This window comes from Triturus cristatus, chromosome 9, assembly GCF_964204655.1.
Source record: "Triturus cristatus chromosome 9, aTriCri1.1, whole genome shotgun sequence".
In the NCBI taxonomy this organism is placed as follows: Eukaryota; Metazoa; Chordata; class Amphibia; order Caudata; family Salamandridae; genus Triturus; species Triturus cristatus.
In genome coordinates, this window is record NC_140592.1 from 1,100,801,734 (window position 1) to 1,100,824,525 (window position 22,792).

Consider the following 22,792-nt stretch of genomic DNA (forward strand, 5'->3'; position numbering starts at 1 on the left):
TAAACAAAGTTTAGGGGTGAACCATGGGGATTTATTAGGTCCATTTTTTTTTAATATAGTTTTTCTGGGTAGTACTGTATCGAGTGAATTCTCAATCCAAGAGGAGAACTTTCTGTTAGCTACAGAAGGATTGGTGTTATGATTGGGTTTGGTTGATTCCAGTTCACGTGTCCAGACCTCTACGGACAGTTTGGGCCAGGGACGAATTTGGGTGCGTGTTGTTAGCGAATGAGAGCCTGTGATAGGTGGGTGGCAAGAGAAAGGGACTGAAAAGTGGTCTGACCAAAGAAAGGGGATGGGGGTCCTTCCCTTTTAGTTCAGCTGTACTTGAAAAAATAGGACCAAGGAGATGTCCCTTATTATGAGTTGCTTGCTGTGCCTTTAGGTGTAGTTGGTAAGCTGCAAGATCATGGGCTAAGTCAGTAACCGACCTGTTCAAGGGGTCGTCAAAATGAAGATCAAGGTCTCCGAGAAGGGTAAAATTGGACGAGGTACTAGCAAGATTTATGACAGTTTCCAGTAAGTAGCTGCAGAATTGTCCCTGTGCTCCAGGGGAGCGGTATATGAGAATGCCAACAAATGTAAGTGAGGGGGTGAATTCAATAGAAAAATAGGCATTTTCGCAATGTAGTAGAGGGCTGTCCAGAATGCGGCAGATCAAATGGTCTTTATGAATGATTTCGATCCCACTGCCTGTCAGGAGTGAAGGAGTCAGAAGGGCATCTAGGCAAGAAAGACGTCAAAACAAACCTCAGAACACACATCTCCTTTATGGGAGGCTGCGCCGAGTCCTTCCCTTGACTCTGGTTTCCCTATTGTTGCGAATTCTTTTAGGAACACGATCGCGGAATTCCAAAATGGCCGCACTGGCTAGAATTAGAGGTTATCGGACTAGTCTTTTACTCGCGAGCGACCACAGCTGTGATAGCGCCCGCTCGCGAGTACCGTTGCGCACTTCAACCGTATTCCTGTGAGAAAAGGCAGCGTTTAGAGAGTGCGCTGCCTCACTGAGAAGACTCGAAGATTTTTGGGCTTTGGCAGTTGAGATATTGGACAGCTAAGTCACACTAAAGTGTTATGCTTGTTGTAGCGAAATAATTCTTTGATAGAACTGAATATAATATTCTGCATAACATTTTGGGGAAAAGATAGTAATTAGGGCAACAGAATTCTCTTAATTGGGATACTATTTCAGCATAGGATTGGATATTAGAGACTCTGAATAACAATTGGTCTAGAAGACAATTGGTAATTGCATACGAATATTTGCCTATCAACTTGTGCAATAAAGGAATAAATAAACGATGGACAAGACACTTCAATATAAAACTTCGTAGATATAATTATATATATAATTGTACTTACGTCCACACGCCATTGGCATCTTTGCTGAAAGACAAGAAGAAAGGCAGGTTATCAGAACTGTTCTACTAACAGCTGGCAGATAGGACAATAAAGATCAAGTACAGAAGGAGATATCAAACATATGGTTCAGGTGTGAGAAAGGTAACCAAGGAATAAAGGGAGGTTGGGATAATTAGTTGACAGAAATGATATGCAGTTTGTCTTACAGAACTCGAAAAGGCAGTACAAACACCTAACCAGAGTAAAATAGAGCTAGATCAGAAGTATCGATCAGCATAATCAAGAGAGCGGCAAATCACTGTGGGAAGACAGGTAACATAAGAGGGATATTGGAAGAAATAGTAGGGAGAAAGTAAAATACAGTGGTTACATAACATTATTTGTTACAGGGTTCAACACCAAGAAGAATTTAATTCAGTCAGAAGAAAACGAAGCAGTGCAGTCTCTCTTTCTCATTCCAAGTCCCCTTTCCCCCTCTCTCCTAGCTGTGAGCATCGAAACTCGCAGCTAGGGTAGTCGGGAATTGAGGAATACACCATCGGCTCCTGTGGAAGCTACAGTTTGGTATAGGTACTTGACAGATTGAAGTGCCCTCCCAAACTTCCACCCGAGCAAGATGACGGAGGGGGTAGATGTTCAGGCTTTGGCCTCAGTGTTGGATGGCATACAGAAGCAATTGGGTGATACCATGGAAGAAGTAAAGAAGTCTCGTCAGGAGGCCTTGTTCTTGCGTCAGCCGTTTGAAGAGTTCTCCCAAGGTACCCCTTCCGTGTCTAAGGAGAGTAAAACTCCGTCCTTCTCTCCAGCTCCATCAGCTACTGAATTGACTGCTCAGGTCATTCATGCTATCTCCCCCACAATTCCCTTGGCAGCCCCAGGACGGTTTAGCGGGGATCCTCTTAAGGCCCAAATATTTTTTACTCAGTGTTCGTTACACTCCCTGTGTAGACCCATCATATTTAAGGAGGACCAATCTAGGGTGGCCTTCATATTATCTTACCTGAGCGGAGATGCTGCGACTTGGTCTATGCCTTTGGTGAATAACAACGACCCCATTTTGTATGACTTTAATGCCTTCAAGAAAGAATTTCTACGTATTTTTGATCGACGATCCATATCACAAACCGCAGATAATGAACTTTTAGATTTAAAGCAGGGTAACCGGGATTTGGTAGCATACCTGGCTCAATTTAACAAACTGATTGTTGAGACCAATTGGCCAGAAGCCAAGAGAGCCGCCATCTTTTATAGAGGTCTGAAGGATGAGTTGAAGGATGGGCTGGCGCAAATTCCCAAGCGTCCTATGGAAGTTTCAGAACTAATTGATCTGGCTTTGCAGATTGACCAGCGTCAATGTGAAAGAAAGAGTGAGAGGCGCAAAGATGTGAAATATATTCTTCCACGTTTCGACAGAATGAGATCTGAATGTTCCAAGCCCAGAGAAGGTTCAAATGAAGAAGAACCAATGCAAATTGGGTCAGTGCGGGGACCTTTGTCAAAGGAGGAAAGAGAGAAAAGAAGAGTGGGCAAGCTATGTATGTATTGTGGAAATTCGGGGCAGTTTGTCAGAGAGTGTCCAAAGAAGCCTAAAAATAGCACTTGGGTAAAAGACAGGCTCCACCAGTAGGAGGAGTTGCTCTGGTGGAAGCGGTTGATAAGTCAACTCCGGACTCTCAATTCATTGCTAACACGTTGCAGTCGTTTGCTCCCCACTTAATAATTTCAGCTCTAATAAGATTTGGGAATTCAGAAGTTAATAAGATATCGGTCATGATTGATTCTGGAGCAACAGGAAACTTTTGTGATATTAGATTTGCTCAATCTTTGAAGATTCAATTTTTGAAGAAGGATAAACCAGAAGCCGTTCGGGCTGTGGATGGTACTAATCTGTCCTCTGGCCCAATAGTATTTGACACTGAAGAAATTTCTTTGTGGGGTCCGGGCAATCATCTCAGCATTTTACAATTTAGTCTCATCGACGCCCCCCAGTTTCAACTTATATTGGGGCTACCTTGGCTGACGGAACACAACCCAAGGATAGATTGGGCCAAAAGATCCATTGAAATGGGTTCTGATTATTGCCAGCAACATTGTTTTGGAAAGGAAGGTGTGAATCAAGAGGCCACACCATCGATTAGTTTGGCCAGTCGTACTCAGACCATCTGTGCGTTGGAGACTCCCAGGATTCCGCAAGAATATCAGGATTTAGTCTCAGTTTTTGATGAACAAGAAGCCAAGAAGTTACCGCCACATCGAGAGTATGATTGTCGGATAGAGTTGGAGCCAGGAGCATTGTTGCCGTGTAGTAGAATATATGCACTTTCAGAAGTGGAAAATCGACACCTAAAGGAGTATGTGTAAGGATCTTACCAGACACCGATTCTGCAGGAGCGCCGTGAAGTGCAGCGAAGTTGTTGCTAGGTCCCAGCCTTCCACCACCACCTGATGCCTCTATCAAACTCTAGAGAGCACCGGTAATAGGGGAAAACAGGGAAACAAAACAAGGAAGGAGGGGAAGAAATCCCTGGAGCGGATGCCTGTAGCTTCTTCTGTAATCAGAGGGAATGTAGATACTGTACTCTCGGGTAACTGTAGATCAAGTATCTAAAAGGAATATAAAGGCAAGAATGAGAGGTCAGGAAATAAGGGAGATGCAGCCAGCGTAGATCACTCTAACAAGAATGAGGTCTGAATGAATATATACCTAGCTTCTAACTCAGGATGACTTTAAAGGAGGTTCCACACAGCTAACCGATAAGCAAGCACGTCACTCGTGGGGCTGAGAAGTGTACTAGCCTTGGAAAGGCCCTTCTTGTCTACCAGAACATATATCAGTGGATCACCGATGTTCGTCGTAGTAAATGGGGGCTTCAGTGGTCTGGAAGGAGCGTATTTCACAGTTTGTGCTGATGAAGAAGCAAGCTCCAGGATCCTTTGAGGAGAATAGGCTGAGCACCCAGCCTGCCTTTGATACGGATTCCGGAAAAGTAGGGTGGAGCGTTTGTAATGTGCAAAAGGAACTCCCGTACAGTTGAAAATGGGAGCGTCCCGGGATAAGAGCGGAGCACGCCAACGCGCCTGGCCGGCCCACGGGAATGATCCTGTAAGGCGGGAGAAGCACACTGGGTTAACAGGGGTCCAAAATCTACAAAAAAGAAGGAATGCCGAAAAACAGAGATCTGCAAAAACCAGGTAGCAATGTCCTAAGCACGGAATGCCTACACGGCGTAAGGGACGCGAAAGTACAAAGACAGAAACAGGAAACAGGAAATGCCAGACAAGTCTGAGGACCAACACTAGAACACGAAGCCCCGAGCTCAAAGGACTTCTGTCTTTTCTACCGGGTTGATGCTAGCGAGGTGCCGATCTCGGTGTTCTGAACTCGGCAACCATGACAGTACACTCCCCCCAAAACACCCCCCACAGGTTTGGGCTTGTGAGGATGTCTTCTATGAAACTGGCGCACCAATCGAGGAGAATGTACTTGACTTGCGGGTTCCCAGGTGCGTTCTTCTACCCCGTAACCCTTCCAATGTATTAAGTACTGTAAGCGGCGTCTACTCCTTCGGGAGTCAACAATGGCTTCAACTTCATATTCTTCGTCTCCATTCACGGATACCGGTACTGGAGTTGGAGGGAGACGAGTGCCAGGTTCCACAGGTTTTAACAGGGATACATGGAATATTGGGTGCACCCTTATCGTCACAGGTAGTTCCAATTCCATAGCTACCAGGTTAATCACTCTCATTATTTTGTAAGGTCCCAGGTACTTAGGCTTGAATTTACAAGAACCCCTTAGCGGTATGTATTTTGAGGACAACCACACCTCATCTCCTGGTTTATATTGTGGTTCTGCTTGTCTATGGAGATCAGCCCCTTTTTTGTAACTCATCTTAGCTTGATTTAAATTGGTCTGTGTGAGTTGATGGATAGTTTGAAGGTCCTGAATGTATTCACTGACAGCTGGGGCGGAGCACTCAGATGTAGAGGTAGAAAGAAAGGTTTTAGGATGGAAACCATAAGAACAGAAGAAAGGAGTGTACTTGGTGGATGTGTGTTGACTGTTATTGTACGCGAATTCTGCTATCCACACCATGTTGTCCCATTCAGCACATGAGTGTAATGTTTGGCTCCTTATATACTGTTCAAAACATTAATTTACCCTCTCTGTCTGACCATCGGTCTGTGGGTGGTGACTAGATGACAGTCTCACATCTATTTGCAACAGGGAACATAACTTTCTCCAGAACCTGGAAACAAATTGGGCACCCCTATCTGAAATCACGACAGAGGGAAAACCATGTAATTTTACCACGTGTTGTAAGAACACGGTGGCGAGTTCAACTGCTGAAGGGAGACTCTTTAGAGGGATGAAATGCGCTGTCTTTGTAAATAAGTCTACTACCACTAACAGAGTGTTGTTTCCTTTGGTAGTGAGTGGTAGTTCCACAATAAAATCAAGAGACACCGTGTGCCAAGGGAGAGGAGGCGTGGGCAATGGTTGAAGCAACCCTATGGGATTCTGATGAGAAACCTTACTTTGAGCACACACATGACACGTCTTAACATAGTGCTCAGCATCCTTCCTTAAAGTTGGCCACCAAAACCATCTCTTTAGGAGTTCAATGGTCTTTTTAATTCCAGGATGTCCGGCCAAAGGGTGTGTATGACACCATTCTAACGCTTGTCCCTGAAGTTCAGAGGTTGTTAGAACTATACCTCCCTGGACATAGGCGAGTACAGCCTTTAGACTATGTTCCGTAGACTCTATTAGTTCTTGTCCCTTGCCCGTCTGTTGTTCGGTTTGTATTTTCGTAAGAAACTCCTCTTCAGACGTCCCTCCCATGATCTTGTTTTGAGGAATAATAAGAGGAGGTTCCACCTGTTCTTCGGGAAGGTCATATCCTAGTTTAGACAAGGCATCTGCCTTACCGTTCTTTCTACCTGCCCGGTACTGAATTGTGAACTCATATTCACTAAAAAATTGAGACCAACGTAATTGTCTCATGGACAAGGCCTTGGCAGATTTTAAGAATTGCAAATTACGGTGGTCCGTATACACGGTTACAATTTGTCTGGCGCCCAATAAATACTGCCTCCACTCCTCAAATGCCTTTTTAATGGCCAATAATTCTTTGTCCCCTACAGCGTAATTCAATTCTGCGGGTGTAAGTTTGTGGGGAAAAAAAGCCACTGGGTGTAATTCCCCTGTAATCTTGTCTGCCTGAGAGAGCACACCTCCCACCGCTGCTTGTGATGCGTCCGCTTCGAGCACAAAAGAACAGCTAGGATCCGGATGTTGTAACACCGGAGCTTGGGTGAATGCGTCCTTTAATGTCTGAAACGCCTGGTCAGCCTCATTGGTCCACTCAAAAGGAGTACCCTTCTTTAACAGTCTTGTTATAGGCGCCACCAACCCTGAAAAGCCCTTAATGAACCGCCTATAAAAGTTGGCTAAGCCGATAAAACTTTGTATCTCCTTTACTTTCTGGGGAGTGGGCCAGCGATGAATGGCATCCACTTTCTGTGGATCCATGCTTAATCCCTGGGGAGAAATGATGAAACCCAAAAAGGGGACTGTTTGTACATGAAAGGTACATTTCTCCGGTTTGCAATACAAATGATTGTTTTGTAGACGTTCTAAGACCTGTCTTACGTGAAGTACGTGTTCTTGTAGGGACAATGAGTGAATCAACAGATCATCTATATAGGCTATAACAAAGATGTCTAGCATCTCTTTTAGTACCTCGTTGATGAAGAATTGAAACGCCGAGGGGGCATTACAAAGCCCAAAAGGCATTACAAGGTACTCAAAAAGCCCGTATTTTGTACAGAAAGCAGTCTTCCACTCATCTCCCTCTGCAACCCGTACCAGATGGTACGCCCCACGTAGGTCCAACTTAGTAAAGATCTGGGCGTCTCTTACTCTATCAAGAAGAGAGGAGATGAGTGGGAGAGGGTATCTGTTCTTGATAGTAATCTTGTTTAAATTTCTGTAGTCAATGCAACAGCGCAGGCCACCCTCGCGTTTAGGTATAAAAAACAAAGAAGAGGAAACAGGTGATTTGGATGGGCGAATAAACCCCAAATCCAACATGGTGTCCAAATACTCCCGTAGGTAAAGATTTTCCTTCTCAGTCAGGGAATAAACCCTACTGAAAGGTAACTTAGCTCCAGCTTGTAGATCAATTCTGCAATCAAACGATCTATGAGGTGGTAACGAAGTGGCCTCTTTTGGGTCGAAGATGGTTCTTAAATCGTGATACACTTCAGGTAATACTTCTTTGTCCTCGGTGTCCTTTTCATTAATAAGCTGGCTGGCAGCTAGGGTATGTGCCTTGCAGCACTCTGGTCGAAACTGTAATGTGGCCTTCTTCCAGTCAATGAGGGGATTATGAAACCGTAACCACGGTAGACCCAATAGGATTGGAAACTGAGGAGACTGGATCAAGTCAAATTCAATCTGTTCGAAGTGATCAGGTTCTAGGAGAACTGAAATGGATTCGGTCATGTGTGTGATGGGCCCTGATTTTAGTATACTTCCATCAATGGTAGTTACGGTCTCTCCGTACTCTTTCTCTTGTTCTTGTACTTGATGATCCCGAGCCCACGTCCTATCCATGAAATTCCCTGTAGCTCCTGAATCGATCATGATTGGGATATTGGCCCTTCCTTTCCTCCAAACCAAATCGGCTGAAACAAAGAAATGGCCAAAAGAAGACGCATCCCGGTCAGAAGAGGAGACACTCAAACCAGAATAACCCGGAGTCCTTGTCTCACAGGGCTCCAGGTTCCCTAGTTTTCCGACCTTCCTGTCTGCATGGGCTTGGTAGGACAAGTCTTAAGGAAATGTCCCGCCTTACCACAGTACAGGCATAACCTATTCTCCCGTCTGCGACGTCTTTCTTCGGGTGTTAAAGGCCCTCTCAAGGTACCTATCTGCATGGGTTCCCCCTCATCTCCATGGACCGGGTCCGGCTTTTTCTCTCTTACTGTAACCACCCTAACATCGGTTTTTCCTCGTTCCCTCTTGCGTTCCTGCATACGATGATCGATCCTTACCACTAACTCCATGAGTTCTTTACATGAACTGGGAAGATCCACTATCTGAGACAAAGCATCCTTGATCTCGTCTCTAAGTCCTCTATAGAACAGGGTGCTGCGTTTCTCCTCAGGCCACCCTGCCTCAACTACCAATCATTGAAATGTAGTGATATAAGAAGCAAGATCAGTGGTTCCTTGCTTTAAGGAGAACAATTCGGTATCTGCAGACTGGGTATAGGTGTGCTTGTCGAATAGTTTCCTAAAGTCTGCTTTAAAAGCCCCATAATCTTGTAGTAACAGATCATCTCTTTCGATTAATGGTATTGCCCAATTGGCTGAAGATCCCCCCAAATACGAAATCACAAAGGCTGCTTTTGCTTGGTCAGTGGGGAAACAATGAGCTTTACATGTGAAGTGTAGCTGACACTGACTGATGAAGGCTGCAAACTTGGAGGACTCACCAGAGAACCTTTCGGGCGGGGCAAGAGGGATAGATGGAGGTGTGGTAACGTGTATAACTTGCGTGGGGTCCCTAGAACTACCTTCCCCATGTCTCTCCCTCTGTAAGACATTAACCCGAGTAGCCAGTGCCTGAGTCTCAACCTGGAGGTTCCCGATCATGTTCGCTAGGTCTGCTAAGGTTACCTGCTGCATGTCCATGGTGCTCGGGCAGAATATCTTACTTGGGCTTCGCGTTCTGTAAGGATCTTACCAGACACCGATTCTGCAGGAGCGCCGTGAAGTGCAGCGAAGTTGTTGCTAGGGCCCAGCCTTCCACCACCACCTGATGCCTCTATCAAACTCTAGAGAGCACCGGTAATAGGGGAAAACAGGGAAACAAAACAAGGAAGGAGGGGAAGAAATCCCTGGAGCGGATGCCTGTAGCTTCTTCTGTAATCAGAGGGAATGTAGATACTGTACTCTCGGGTAACTGTAGATCAAGTATCTAAAAGGAATATAAAGGCAAGAATGAGAGGTCAGGAAGTAAGGGAGATGCAGCGTAGATCACTCTAACAAGAATGAGGTCTGAATGAATATATACCTAGCTTCTGACTCAGGATGACGTTCCACACAGCTAACCGATAAGCAAGCACGTCACTCGTGGGGCTGAGAAGTGTACTAGCCTTGGAAAGGCCCTTCTTGTCTACCAGAACATATATCAGCGGATCTCCGATGTTCGTCGTAGTAAATGGGGGCTTCAGTGGTCTGGAAGGAGCGTATTTCACAGTTTGTGCCGATGAAGAAGCAAGCTCCAGGATCCTTTGAGGAGAATAGGCTGAGCACCCAGCCTGCCTTTGATACGGATTCCGGAAAAGTAGGGTGGAGCGTTTGTAATGTGCAAAAGGAACTCCCGTACAGTTGAAAACGGGAGCGTCCCGGGATAAGAGCGAAGCACGCCAACGCGCCCGGCCGGCCCACGGGAATGATCCTGTAAGGCGGGCGAAGCACACTGGGTTAACAGGGGTCCAAAATCTACAAAAAAGAAGGAATGCCGAAAAACAGAGCTCTGCAAAAACCAGGTAGCAATGTCCTAAGCACGGAACGCCTACACGGCATAAGGGACGCGAAAGTACAAAGACAGAAACAGGAAACAGGAAGGACAAGTCTGAGGAGCAACACTAGAACGCGAAGCCCCGAGCTCAAAGGACTTCCGTCTTTTCTACCGGGTTGATGCTATCGCGCATGCGCGGTAGCGAGGTGCCGATCTCGGTGTTCTGAACTCGGCAACCATGACAGTATGTGGAACAATATTTGGCAAACGGTTTTATCCGTCCATCCCAATCCCCAGTTTCATCTCCCCTCTTTATTCCGAAGAAGCAGGGCAAGTTGAGAATGTGTATCGACTATCGGGCCTTAAATTCAGTCACTAAGAAAAATCGATACCCTCTACCGTTGATTTCTGAACTGCTTGATCAAGTTAAGGAGGCGAAGGTGTATACCAAGTTGGATTTGCGTGGAGCCTATCATTTGGTGCGCATAGCTGAGGGAGATGAATAGAAGACTGCATTCCGAACCCGGCTGGGTTTGTTTGAATATCAAGTAATGCCATTCGGTTTGTGCAACGCCCCAGTGGCCTTCCAACATTTTGTAAATGATGTGTTAAGGGAATTTTTGGATCGTTTCGCCGTTGTCTACATCGACGACATTCTTATTTTTTCAGCAAGTTTGGAGGAACATGTTCAACATGTACGTGCAATCTTGAGCAGATTATTGGAAAACCAACTGTTTGTCAAGCTGGAGAAATGCGTGTTCCATGCAAATCAAGTGGAGTTTTTGGAGTTTGTTCTGTCGTCCGATGGAGTTTCTATGGATGAGGCCAAAGTAAAGGCAATAATGGATTGGCCTTCTCCACAGAATGTAAAAGAGGTGCAGAGTTTTTTTGGGTTTGCCAATTTCTACAGGCGCTTCATTCCACAATTTTCAGAAAAGGTTTGCCCTTTGACTCGTCTGCTTAAGGAGAAGACCACATTTTAATGGAATGATGATACTGAAAAGGCATTTGTGGAACTTAAGAAGATATTTGTCACAGCACCAGTTCTGCAGCACCCAAATCCTGAGGAACCCTTTTATGTGGAAGCTGGTGCGTCTAATTTGGCAATTGGAGGGGTCTTGTCGCAAAGACACAAGGTTACTGGACAGCTTCATCCGGTGGCATACAGATCACGAAAATTATCTGCGGCAGAAATAAATTATTCAATTGCAGACAAAGAATTGCTGGCAGTGAAAGACGCATTTCAAGAATGGCGGCACTATCTGTTAGGAGCTAAGCATGAAGTGACGGTGTTCACGGATCATCGAAATCTGCAATTTTTAAGATCTGCGCGAACGCTCACCCCTAGGCAATTGAGGTGGTCTTTGTTTTTTGCCGATTATAATTTTGTGCTAACTTATCGACCCGGCTCTGCGAATGGGAAGGCCGATGCCTTATCTCGTCTCTATTCTGGTGATGACGTAGGCAAGAAAGATGAAGGTTTGATAATTCCATCGGAAAAAATAATCGGAGTCATCTCCTATCCAGAATTTGAAGACAAGATAAGGAATTCTCTTTCAACAGATGTGTTGAGGAATTCGGTCAAGGAAGGAACAGGAAGGAAGATCAAGAATGGGATACCCTATTATTTGGAAAACCTTTTTGTACCCAATGATGAGCTTCATTTGGAAGTCATTCGACACTGTCATGACGATTTGCTGGCTGGTCATAAGGGAGTCACGAAAACTTTGGAATTAATTCAGTGTGAATTTTGGTGGCCCACTATGGAGGCACAGGTGAGACAATATGTGGCGGCCTGTGAGCAATGCATGAAAGGGAAGCCTTCTAGATCGGCCCCACAAGGGTTGTTGCAACCCTTGCCTTCAGCTCCCTATCCATGGCATACCATTTCCATGGATTTCATTGTGGATCTTCCCTCTAGTCAGGGCTACTCAACTATTTGGGTGGTGGTAGATCATTTCACTAAAATGAGTCACTTTGTCCCATTGAAATCTATTCCAACAGCCCCTCAATTATCTGCCTTGTTCACACAGCATGTAGTCAGGGCACATGGAATTCCCAGGGTGGTTATTTCGGACAGGGGCCCTCAGTTTGTTTCTCATTTTGGAGAGCTTTTCTTAAGAGACTGGAGATTGATTTACGTTTGTCTACCAGTTTTCATCCCGAGACCGATGGGCAGACGGAAAGAGTAAATCAGGAACTGGAGCAATACTTGCGCTTGTTTTTGATGGATCACGAGGGTGAATGGCCGAGTATAATTTGGGCAGCTGAATTTGCCTACAACAATGCTGCCCATTCCTCCATGGGGTTTTCTCCTTTTTACTTAAATTCTGAGAGACACCCAAACACCTTAGTGGGAAAACAGATGAGTGAGGTCCCCGCTGTTGAAGAGGCAGTACGGGAGTTACAAGAGGCTTATAAGGTAGTTACTGACAATTTGATCAAGGCTAAGAGTTCCTATAAGAAACAAGCTGATAAGAAGAGACGTGCAAGTCCCATTTATGAACCAGGTGACAAGGTGTGGATTTTGTCCCGAAATATGCGCCTTAAAGGAAATCGTAAATTTCAACCTCGTTTTGTGGGTCTTTTTCAAGTAGAGAGAATGGTGAATCAAGTGAGTGTGAAGGTTAAACTTCCACCTAGATTACGCTTACATCCGGTCTTTCATGTTTCTCTGTTGAAGAAGAATCCCACAAATTTGAGAATAAAGGGTCCGCCAGCTTCTGTTCGAGTGCAATCTATGGAAGAGTTTGAAATTAAAAGAATCATAGACTCCAAAATTAAGAATGGGAAACTATTCTATTTGGTCGATTGGAAAGGTTACGACCCTGAGGAGAGAACTTGGGAACCAGTAGACCATTTGCACGCCCCTAGGCTGGTAAAAGAGTTTCGTAGGACACATCCATGTAAACCTAATAGGAGTGAGAGGGGGGCCTTGGTGGGAGGTACTGTCAGGAGTGAAGGAGTCAGAAGGGCATCTAGGCAAGAAAGACGTCAAAACAAAAATCAGTACACACATCTCTTTTATGGGAGGCTGCGCCGAGTCCTTCCCTTGACTCTGGTTTCCCTATTGTTGCGAATTCTTTTAGGAACACGATCGCGGAATTCCAAAATGGCCGCACTCGACCAAATTGGAGGTTATCGGTCTAGTCTTTTATTCGCGAGCGACCGCAGCTGTGATAGCGCCCGCTCGTGAGTACCGTTGCGCACTTCAACTGTATTCCTGTGAGAAAAGGCAGCGTGTAGAGAGTGCGCTGCCTCTCTGAGAATACTCGAAGATTTTTGGGCTTTGGCAGTTGAGATATTGGACAGCTAAGTCACACTAAATTGTTATGCTTGTTGTAGCGAAATAATTCTTTGATAGAACTGAATATAATATTCTGCATAACGTTTTGGGAAAAAGATAGTAATTAAGGCAACAGAATTCTCTTAATTGGGATACTATTTCGGCATAGGATTGGATATTAGAGACTCTGAATAACAATTGGGCTAGAAGACAATTGGTAATCGCATACGAATATTTGACTATCAACTTGTGCAATAAAGGAATAAATAAATGATGGACAAGACACTTCAATAGAAAACTTCGTAGATATAATTATATATATATAATTGTACTTACCTCCACCTGCTTGCGAGTTCTTTGCTGAAAGACAAGAAGAAAGGCAGGTTATCAGAACTGTTCTACTAACAGCTGGCAGATAGGACAATAAAGAACAAGTACAGAAGGAGATATCAAACATATGGTTCAGGTGTGAGAAAGGTAACCAAGGAATAAAGGGAGGTTGGGATAATTAGTTGACAGAAATTATATGCAGTTTGTCTTACAGAATTCGACAAGGCAGTACAAACACCTAACCAGAGTAGAATAGAGCTAGATCAGAAGTATCGATCAGCATAATCAAGAGAGCGGCAAATCACTGTGGGAAGACAGGTAACATAAGAGTGATATTGGAAGAAATAGTAGGGAGAAAGTAAAATACAGTGGTTACATAACATTATTTGTTACAGGATTCAACACCAAGAAGAATTGAATCCAGTCAGAAAAAGACGAAGCAGTGCAGTCTCATTTTCTCATTCCAACTCCCCTTTCCCCCTCTCTCCTAGCTGTGAGCATCGAAACTCGCAGCTAGGGTAGTCGGGAATTGAGGAACACGCATCGGCTCCTGTGGAAGCTACAGTTTGGTATAGGTACTTGACAGATTGAAGTGCCCTCCCAAACTTTCACCCGAGCAAGATGACGGAAGGGGTAGATGTTAAGGCTTTGGCCTCAGAGTTGGATGGTATACAGAAGCAATTGAGCGATACCATGGAAGAAGTAAAGAATCTCGTCAGGAGGTTTGTTCTTGCATCAGCAGTTTGAAGACTTCTCCCAAGGTACCCCTTCCGTGTCTAAGGAGAGTAAAACTCTGTCCTTCTCTCCAGCTCCATCATCTACTGAATTGACTACTCAGGTCATTCATGCTATCTCCCCCACAATTCCCTTGGCAGCCCCGGAACGGTTTAGCGGGGATCCTCTTAAGGCCCAAATATTTTTTACTCAGTGTTCTTTACACTTCCTGTGTAGACCCATCATATTTAAGGAGGACCAATCTAGGGTGGCCTTCATATTGTCTTACCTGAGCGGAGATGCTGCGGCTTGGTCGATGCCTTTGGTGAATAACAACGACCCCATTTTGTATGACTTTAATGCCTTCAAGAAAGTATTTCTACGTATTTTTGATCGACGAGCCATATCACAAACCACAGATAATGAACTTTTAGATTTAAAGCAGGGTAACCGGGATTTGGTAGCATACCTGGTTCAATTTAACAAACTGATTGTTGAGACCAATTGGCCAGAAGCCAAGAGAGCCGCCATCTTTTATAGGGGTCTGAAGGATGAGTTTAAGGATGGGCTGGCGCAAATTCCCAAGCGTCCTACGGAAGTTTCAGAACTAATTGATCTGGCTTTGCAGATTGACCAGCTTCAATGTGAAAGAAAGAGTGAGAGGCGCAAAGATGTGAAATATATTCTTCCACGTTTCGACAGAATGAGATCTGAATGTTCCAAGCCCAGAGAAGGTTCAAATGAAGAAGAACCAATGCAAATTGGGTCAGTGCGGGGACCTTTGTCAAAGGAGGAAAGAGAGAAAAGAAGAGTGGGCAAGCTATGTATGTATTGTGGAAATTCGGGGCATTTTGTCAGAGAGTATCCAAAGAAGCCTAAAAATAGCACTTGGGTAAAAGACAGGCTCGTCCAGTAGGAGGAGTTGCTCTGGTGGAAGCGGTTGATAAGTCAACTCCGGACTCTCAATTCATTGCTAACACGTTGCAGTCGTCTGCTCCCCACTTAATAATTTCAGCTCTAATAAGATTTGGGAATTCAGAAGTTAATAAGATATCGGTCATGATTGATTCTGCAGCAACAGGAAACTTTTGTGATATTAGATTTGCTCAATCTTTGAAGATTCAATTTTTGAAGAAGGATAAACCAGAAGCCGTTCGGGCTGTGGATGGTACTAATCTGTCCTCTGGCCCAATAGTATTTGACACTGAAGAAATTTCTTTGAGGGGTCTGGGCAATCATCTCAGCATTTTACAATTTACTCTCATCGACGCCCCCCAGTTTCAACTTATATTGGGGCTACCTTGGCTGACGGAAGACAACCCAAGGATATATTGTGCCAAAAGATCCATTGAAATGGGTTCTGATTATTGCCAGCAACATTGTTTTGGAAAGGGAGGTGTGAATTCAAGAGGCCACACCATCGATGAGTTTGGCCAGTCGTACTCAGACCATCTGTGCGTTGGAGACTCCCAGGATTCCGCAAGAATATCAGGATTTAGTCTCAGTTTTTGATGAACAAGAAGCCAAGAAGTTACCACCACATCGAGAGTATGATTGTCGGATAGAGTTGAAACCAGGAGCATTGTTGCCGTGTAGTAGAATATATGCACTTTCAGAAGTGGAAAATCGACACCTAAAGGAGTATGTGGAACAATATTTGGCAAACGGTTTTATCCGTCCATCCCAATCCCCAGTTTCATCTCCCCTCTTCTTTATTCCGAAGAAGGATGGCAAGTTGAGAATGTGTATCGACTATCGGGCCTTAAATTCAGTCACTAAGCAAAATCGATACCCTCTACCGTTGATTTCTGAACTGCTTGATCAAGTTAAGGAGGCGAAGGTGTACACCAAGTTGGATTTGCGTGGAGCCTATCATTTGGTGCGCATAGCTGAGGGAGATGAATGGAAGACTGCATTCCGAACCTGGCTGGGTTTGTTTGAATATCAAGTAATGCCATTCGGTTCTTGCAACGCCCCAGCGGCCTTCCAACATTTTGTAAATGATGTGTTAAGGGAATTTTTGGATCATTTTGCCGTTGTTTACATCAACGACATTCTTATTTTTTCAGCAAGTTTGGAGGAACATGTTCAACATGTACGTGCAATCTTGAGCAGATTATTGGAAAACCAACTGTTTGTCAAGCTGGAGAAATGCGTGTTCCATGCAAATCAAGTGGAGTTTTTGGGGTTTGTTCTGTCGTCCGACGGAGTTGCTATGGATGACGCCAAAGTAAAGGCAATAATGGATTGGCCTTCTCCACAGAATGTAAAAGAGGTGCAGAGTTTTTTTGGGTTTGCCAATTTCTACAGGCGCTTCATTCCACAATTTTCAGAAAAGGTTTGCCCTTTGACTAGTCTGCTTAAGAAGAAGACCACATTTGAATGGAATGATGATACTGAAAAGGTTTTTGTGGAACTTAAGAAGATATTTGTCACAGCACCAGTTCTGCAGCACCCAAATCCTGAGGAACCCTTTTATGTGGAAGCTGATGCGTCTAATTTGGCAATTGGAGGAGTCTTGTCGCAAAGACACAAGGTTACTGGACAGCTTCATCCGGTGGCATACAGATCACGAAAATTATCTGCAGCAGAAATAAATTATTCAATTGCAGACAAAGAATTGCTGGCAGTGAAAGACGCATTTCAAGAATGGTGGCACTATCTGTTAGGAGCTAAGCATGAAGTGACGGTGTTCACGGATCATCAAAATCTGCAATTTTTAAGATCTGCGCGAACGCTCACCCCTAGGCAATTGAGGTGCTCTTTGTTTTTTGCAGATTATAATTTTGTGCTAACTTATCGACCCGGCTCTGCGAATGGGAAGGCCAATGCCTTATCTCGTCTCTATTCTGGTGATGACGTAGGCAAGAAAGATGAAGGTTTGATAATTCCATCGGAAAAAATAATCGGAGTCATCTCCTATCGAGAATTTGAAGACAAGATAAGGAATTCTCTTTCAAAAGATGAGTTGAGGAATTGGGTCAAGGAAGGAACAGGAAGGAAGATCAAGAATGGGATACCCTATTATTTGGAAAAGCTTTTTGTACCCAATGATGAGCTTCGTTTGGAAGTCATTCGACACTGTCATGACGATTGCTGGCTGGTCATAAGGGAGTCACGAAAACTTTGGAATTAATTCAGTGTGAATTTTGGTGGCCCACCATGGAGGCTCAGGTGAGACAATATGTGGCGGCCTGTGAGCAATGCATGAAAGGGAAGCCTTCTAGATCGGCCCCACAAGGGTTGTTGCAACCCTTGCCTTCAGCTCCCTATCCATGGCATATCATTTCCATGGATTTCATTGTGGATCTTCCCTTTAGTCAGGGCTACTCAACTATTTGGGTGGTGGTAGATCATTTCACTAAAATGAGTCACTTTGTCCCATTGAAATCTATTCCAACAGCCCCTCAATTATCTGCCTTGTTCACACAGCATGTAGTCAGGGCACATGGAATTCCCAGGGTGGTTATTTCGGACAGGGGCCCTCAGTTTGTTTCTCATTTTTGGAGAGCTTTTCTTAAGAGACTGGAGATTGATTTACGTTTATCTACCAGTTTTCATCCCGAGACCGATGGGCAGACGGAAAGAGTAAATCAGGAACTGGAGCAATACTTGCACTTGTTTTTGATGGATCACGAGGGTGAATGGCCGAGTATAATTTGGGCAGCTGAATTTGCCTACAACAATGCTGCCCATTCCTCCACGGGGTTTTCTCCTTTTTACTTAAATTCTGGGAGACACCCAAACTCCTTAGTGGGAAAACAGATGAGTGAGGTCCCCACTGTTGAAGAGGTAGTACGGGAATTACAAGAGGCTTATAAGTTAGTTACTGACAATTTGATCAAGGCTAAGAGTTCCTATGAGAAACAAGCTGATAAGAAGAGACGTTCAAGTCCCATTTATGAACCAGGTGACAAGGTGTGGATTTCGACCCGAAATATGCACCTTAAAGGAAATCGTAAATTTCAACCTCGTTTTGTGGGTCCTTTTCAAGTAGAGAGAATGGTGAATCCAGTGAGTGTGAAGGTTAAACTTCCACCTAGATTACGCTTACATCCGGTCTTTCATGTTTCGATGTTGAAGAAGAATCCCACAAATTTGAGAATTAAGGGTCCGCCAGCTTCTGTTCGAGTGCAATCTATGGAAGAGTTTGCAATTAAAAGAATCATAGACTCCAAAATTAAGAATGGGAAACTATTCTATTTGGTCGATTGGAAAGGTTACGGCCCTGAGGAGAGAACTTGGGAACCAGTAGACCATTTGCATGCCCCTAGGCTGGTAAAAGAGTTTCATAGGACACATCCATGTAAACCTAATAGGAGTGAGGGGGGGCCTTGGTGGGAGGTACTGTCAGGAGTGAAGGAGTCAGAAGGGCATCTAGGCAAGAAAGACGTCAAAACAAACCTCAGTACACACATCTCCTTTATGGGAGGCTGCGCCGAGTCCTTCCCTTGACTCTGGTTTCCCTATTGTTGCGAATTCTTTTAGGAACACGATCGCAGAATTCCAAAATGGCCGCACTCCACCGAATTGGAGGTTATCGGTCTAGTCTTTTACTCACGAGCGACCGCAGCTGTGATAGCGCCCGCTCGCGAGTACCGTCTCGCACTTCCACTGTATTCCTGTGAGAAAAGGCAGCATTTAGAGAGTGCGCTGCCTCTCTGAGAAGACTCGAAGATTTTTGGGCTTTGGCAGTTGAGATATTGGACAGCTAAGTCACACTAAAGTGTTATGCTTGTTGTAGCGAAATAATTCTTTGATAGAACTGAATATAATATTCTGCATAATGTTTTGGGAAAAAAATAGTAATTAAGGCAACAGAATTCTCTTAATTGGGATACTATTTCGGCATAGGATTGGATATTAGAGACTCTGAATAACAATTGGTCTAGAAGACAATTGGTAATTGCATACGAATATTTGCCTATCAACTTGTGCAATAAAGGAATAAATAAACGATGGACAAGACACTTCAATAGAAAACTTCGTAGATATAATTATATATATATAATTGTACTTACCTCCACTTGGCATCTTCTTCTTCGCTGAAAGACAAGAAGAAAGGCAGGTTATCAGAACTGTTTTAATAACAGCTGGCAGATAGGACAATAAAGAGCAAGTACAGAAGGAGATATCAAACATATGGTTCAGGTGTGAGAAAGGTAACCAAGGAAGCTAAGGATGAAGTGACGGTGTTCACGGATCATCAAAATCGGCAATTTTTAAGATCTGCGCGAACGCTCGCTCCTAGGCAATTGAGGTGGTCTTTGTTTTTTGCCGATTATACTTTTGTGCTAACTTATCGACCCGGCTCTGCGAATGGGAAGGCCGATGCCTTATCTCGTCTCTATTCTGGTAATGACGTAGGCAAGAAAGATGAAGGTTTGATAATTCCATCGGAAAAAATAATTGGAGTCATCTCCTATCGAGAATTTGAAGACAAGATAAGGAATTCTCTTTCAAAGATGAGTTGAGGAATTGGGTGAAGGAAGGAACAGGAAGGAAGATCAAGAATGGGATACCCTATTATTTGGAAAACCTTTTTGTACCCAATGATGAGCTTCGTTTGGAAGTCATTCGACACTGTCATGCCGATTTGCTGGCTGGTCATAAGGGAGTCACGAAAACTTTGGAATTAATTCAGCGTAAATTTTTGTGGCCCACCATGGAGGCTCAGGTGAGACAATATGTGGCGGCCTGTGAGCAATGCATGAAAGGGAAGCCTTCTAGATCGGCCCCACAAGGGTTGTTGCAACCCTTGCCTTCAGCTCTCTATCCATGGCATACCATTTCCATGGATTTCATTGTGGATCTTCCCTCTAGTCAGGGCTACTCAACTATTTGGGTGGTGGTAGATCATTTCACTAAAATGAGTCACTTTGTCCCATTGAAATCTATTCCAACAGCCCCTCAATTATCTGCCTTGTTCACGCAGCATGTAGTCCGGGCACATGGAATTCCCAGGGTGGTTATTTCGGACAGGGGCCCTCAGTTTGTTTCTCATTTTTGGAGAGCTTTTCTTAAGAGACTGGAGATTGATGTATGTTTGTCTACCAGTTTTCATCCCGAGACCGATGGGCAGACGGAAAGAGTAAATCAGGAACTGGAGCAATACTTGCACTTGTTTTTGATGGATCACGAGGGTGAATGGCCAAGTATAATTTGGGCGGCTGAGTTCGCCTACAACAATGCTGCCCATTCCTCCACGGGGTTTTCTCCTTTTTACTTAAATTCTGGGAGACACCCAAACTCCTTAGTGGGAAAACAGATGAGTGAGGTCCCCGCTGTTGAGGAGGTAGTACGGGAGTTACAAGAGGCTTATAAGATAGTTACTGACAATTTGATCAAGGCTAAGAGTTCCTATAAGAAACAAGCTGATAAGAAGAGACGTGCAAGTCCCATTTATGAACCAGGTGACAAGGTGTGGATTTCGACCCGAAATATGCGCCTTAAAGGAAATCGTAAATTTCTACCTCGTTTTGCAGGTCCTTTTCAAGTAGAGAGAATGGTGAATCCAGTGAGTGTGAAGGTTAAACTTCCACCTAGATTACGCTTACATCCGGTTTTTCATGTTTCTCTGTTGAAGAAGAATCCCACAAATTTGCGAATTAAGGGTCCGCCAGCTTCTGTTCGAGTGCAATCTATGGAAGAGTTTGAAATTAAAAGAATCATAGACTCCAAAATTAAGAATGGGAAACTATTCTATTTGGTCGATTGGAAAGGTTACGGCCCTGAGGAGAGAACTTGGGAACCAGTAGACCATTTGCATGCCCCTAGGCTGGTAAAAGAGTTTCATAGGACACATCCATGTAAACCTAATAGGAGTAAGAGGGGAGCCTTGGTGGGAGGCACTGTCAGGAGTGAAGGAGTCAGAAGGGCATCTAGGCAAGAAAGACGTCAAAACAAACCTCAGTATTCACATCTCCTTTATGGGAGGCTGTGCTGAGTCCTTCCCTTGACTCTGGTTTCCCTATTGTTGCGAATTCTTTTAGGAACACGACCGCGGAATTCCAAAATGGCCGCACTCGACCGAATTGGAGGTTATCGGTCTAGTCTTTTACTCGCGAGTGACTGCAGCTGTGATAGCACCCGCTCGCGAGTACCGTTGCGCACTTCTACTGTAGTCCTGTGAGAAAAGGCAGCGTTTAGAGAGTGTGCTGCCTCTCTGAGAAGACTCGAAGATTTTTGGGCTTTGGCAGTTGAGATATTGAACAGCTAAGTCACACTAAAGTGTTTTGCTTGTTGTAGCGAAATAATTCTTTGATAGAACTGAATATAATATTCTGCATAACGTTTTGGGAAAAAGATAGTAATTAAGGCAACAGAATTCTCTTAATTGGGATACTATTTCGGCATAGGATTGGATATTAGAGACTCTGAATAACAATTGGTCTAGAAGACAATTGGTAATTGCATACGAATATTTGCCTATCAACTTGTGCAATAAAGGAATAAATAAACGATGGACAAGACACTTCAATAGAAAACTTCGTAGATATAATTATATATATATAATTGTACTTACCTCCACATGCCATAGACTTCTTTGCTGAAAGACAAGAAGAAAGGCAGGTTATCAGAACTGTTCTACTAACAGCTGGCAGATAGGACAATAAAGGACAAGTACAGAAGGAGATATCAAAAATATGGTTCAGGTGTGAGAAAGGTAACCAAGGAATAAAGGGAGGTTGGGATAATTAGTTGACAGAAATTATATGCAGTTTGTCTTACAGAACTCGACAAGGCAGTACAAACACCTAACCAGAGTAGAATAGAGCTAGATCAGAAGTATCGATCAGCATAATCAAGAGAGCGGCAAATCACTGTGGTGAAGACAGGCAACATAAGAGTGATATTGGAAGAAATAGTAGGGAGAAAGTAAAATACAGTGGTTACATAACATTATTTGTTACAGGATTCAACACCAAGAAGAATTGAATCCAGTCAGAAGAAGACGAAGCAGTGCAGTCTCTCTTTCTCATTCCAACTCCCCTTTCCCCTCTCTCCTAGCTGTGAGCATCGAAACTCGCAGCTAGGGTAGTCGGGAATTGAGGAATACGCATCGGCTCCTGTGGAAGCTACAGTTTGGTATAGGTACTTGACACTGCCCTTCCCACTAGTTATATCTCAACGCTGAATCAAGTAGCTGGGGGGAGCGCTTGTACAATGTCTGGATCTGAGCTTGGAGATAGCCAGTTCTCAGTGAGAAACAGAACATTCGGTTCTGTGTCTTGTAGTAGCATTGAAATTTCCATGGAGTGTTTTGGCAGGGATCTACAGTTAAGCAAAGCCAGATTGAACAAGTTACCTTCCGGGGGAGGGTGGGTAGATGCTGGAGAAAATTCATATGAGCAGTGTAAACACCTGTCCTGCGACTTCTCAAGGGATATAGAATGGATGCATGTTAACTCTGGGGCTTTATTCAGTTGTTGTAGTTCTTCCCTTGTATAGCGGAAGGGGACTGAAGGTGAAGGGGCAGGGGGGTCTGGCCCCTGGGCCCGGTTGGGCGCGGACGGGCTTGCCTTTGGCGCGCCTCCGGCACGCCCGCTGCACGGTAGCGT

General features: G+C 44.3%; 1 protein-coding gene across 1 annotated transcript in view; it reads right to left on the reverse strand.

Moving 5' to 3' along the window:
- LOC146799434 (galectin-3-like) overlaps positions 1 to 22,792 on the reverse strand; it is a 218,818-nt gene that overhangs the window by 124,467 nt on the left and 71,559 nt on the right. The window contains exons 3-6 of the mRNA XM_085627003.1: positions 21,757 to 21,780; positions 19,253 to 19,276; positions 13,524 to 13,547; positions 1,366 to 1,389 (exon numbers count right to left, since the gene is read on the reverse strand). Coding sequence (XP_085483129.1) covers positions 1,366 to 1,389; positions 13,524 to 13,547; positions 19,253 to 19,276; positions 21,757 to 21,780 — 96 coding nt within the window. The remainder of the gene's footprint in view (positions 1 to 1,365; positions 1,390 to 13,523; positions 13,548 to 19,252; positions 19,277 to 21,756; positions 21,781 to 22,792) is intronic.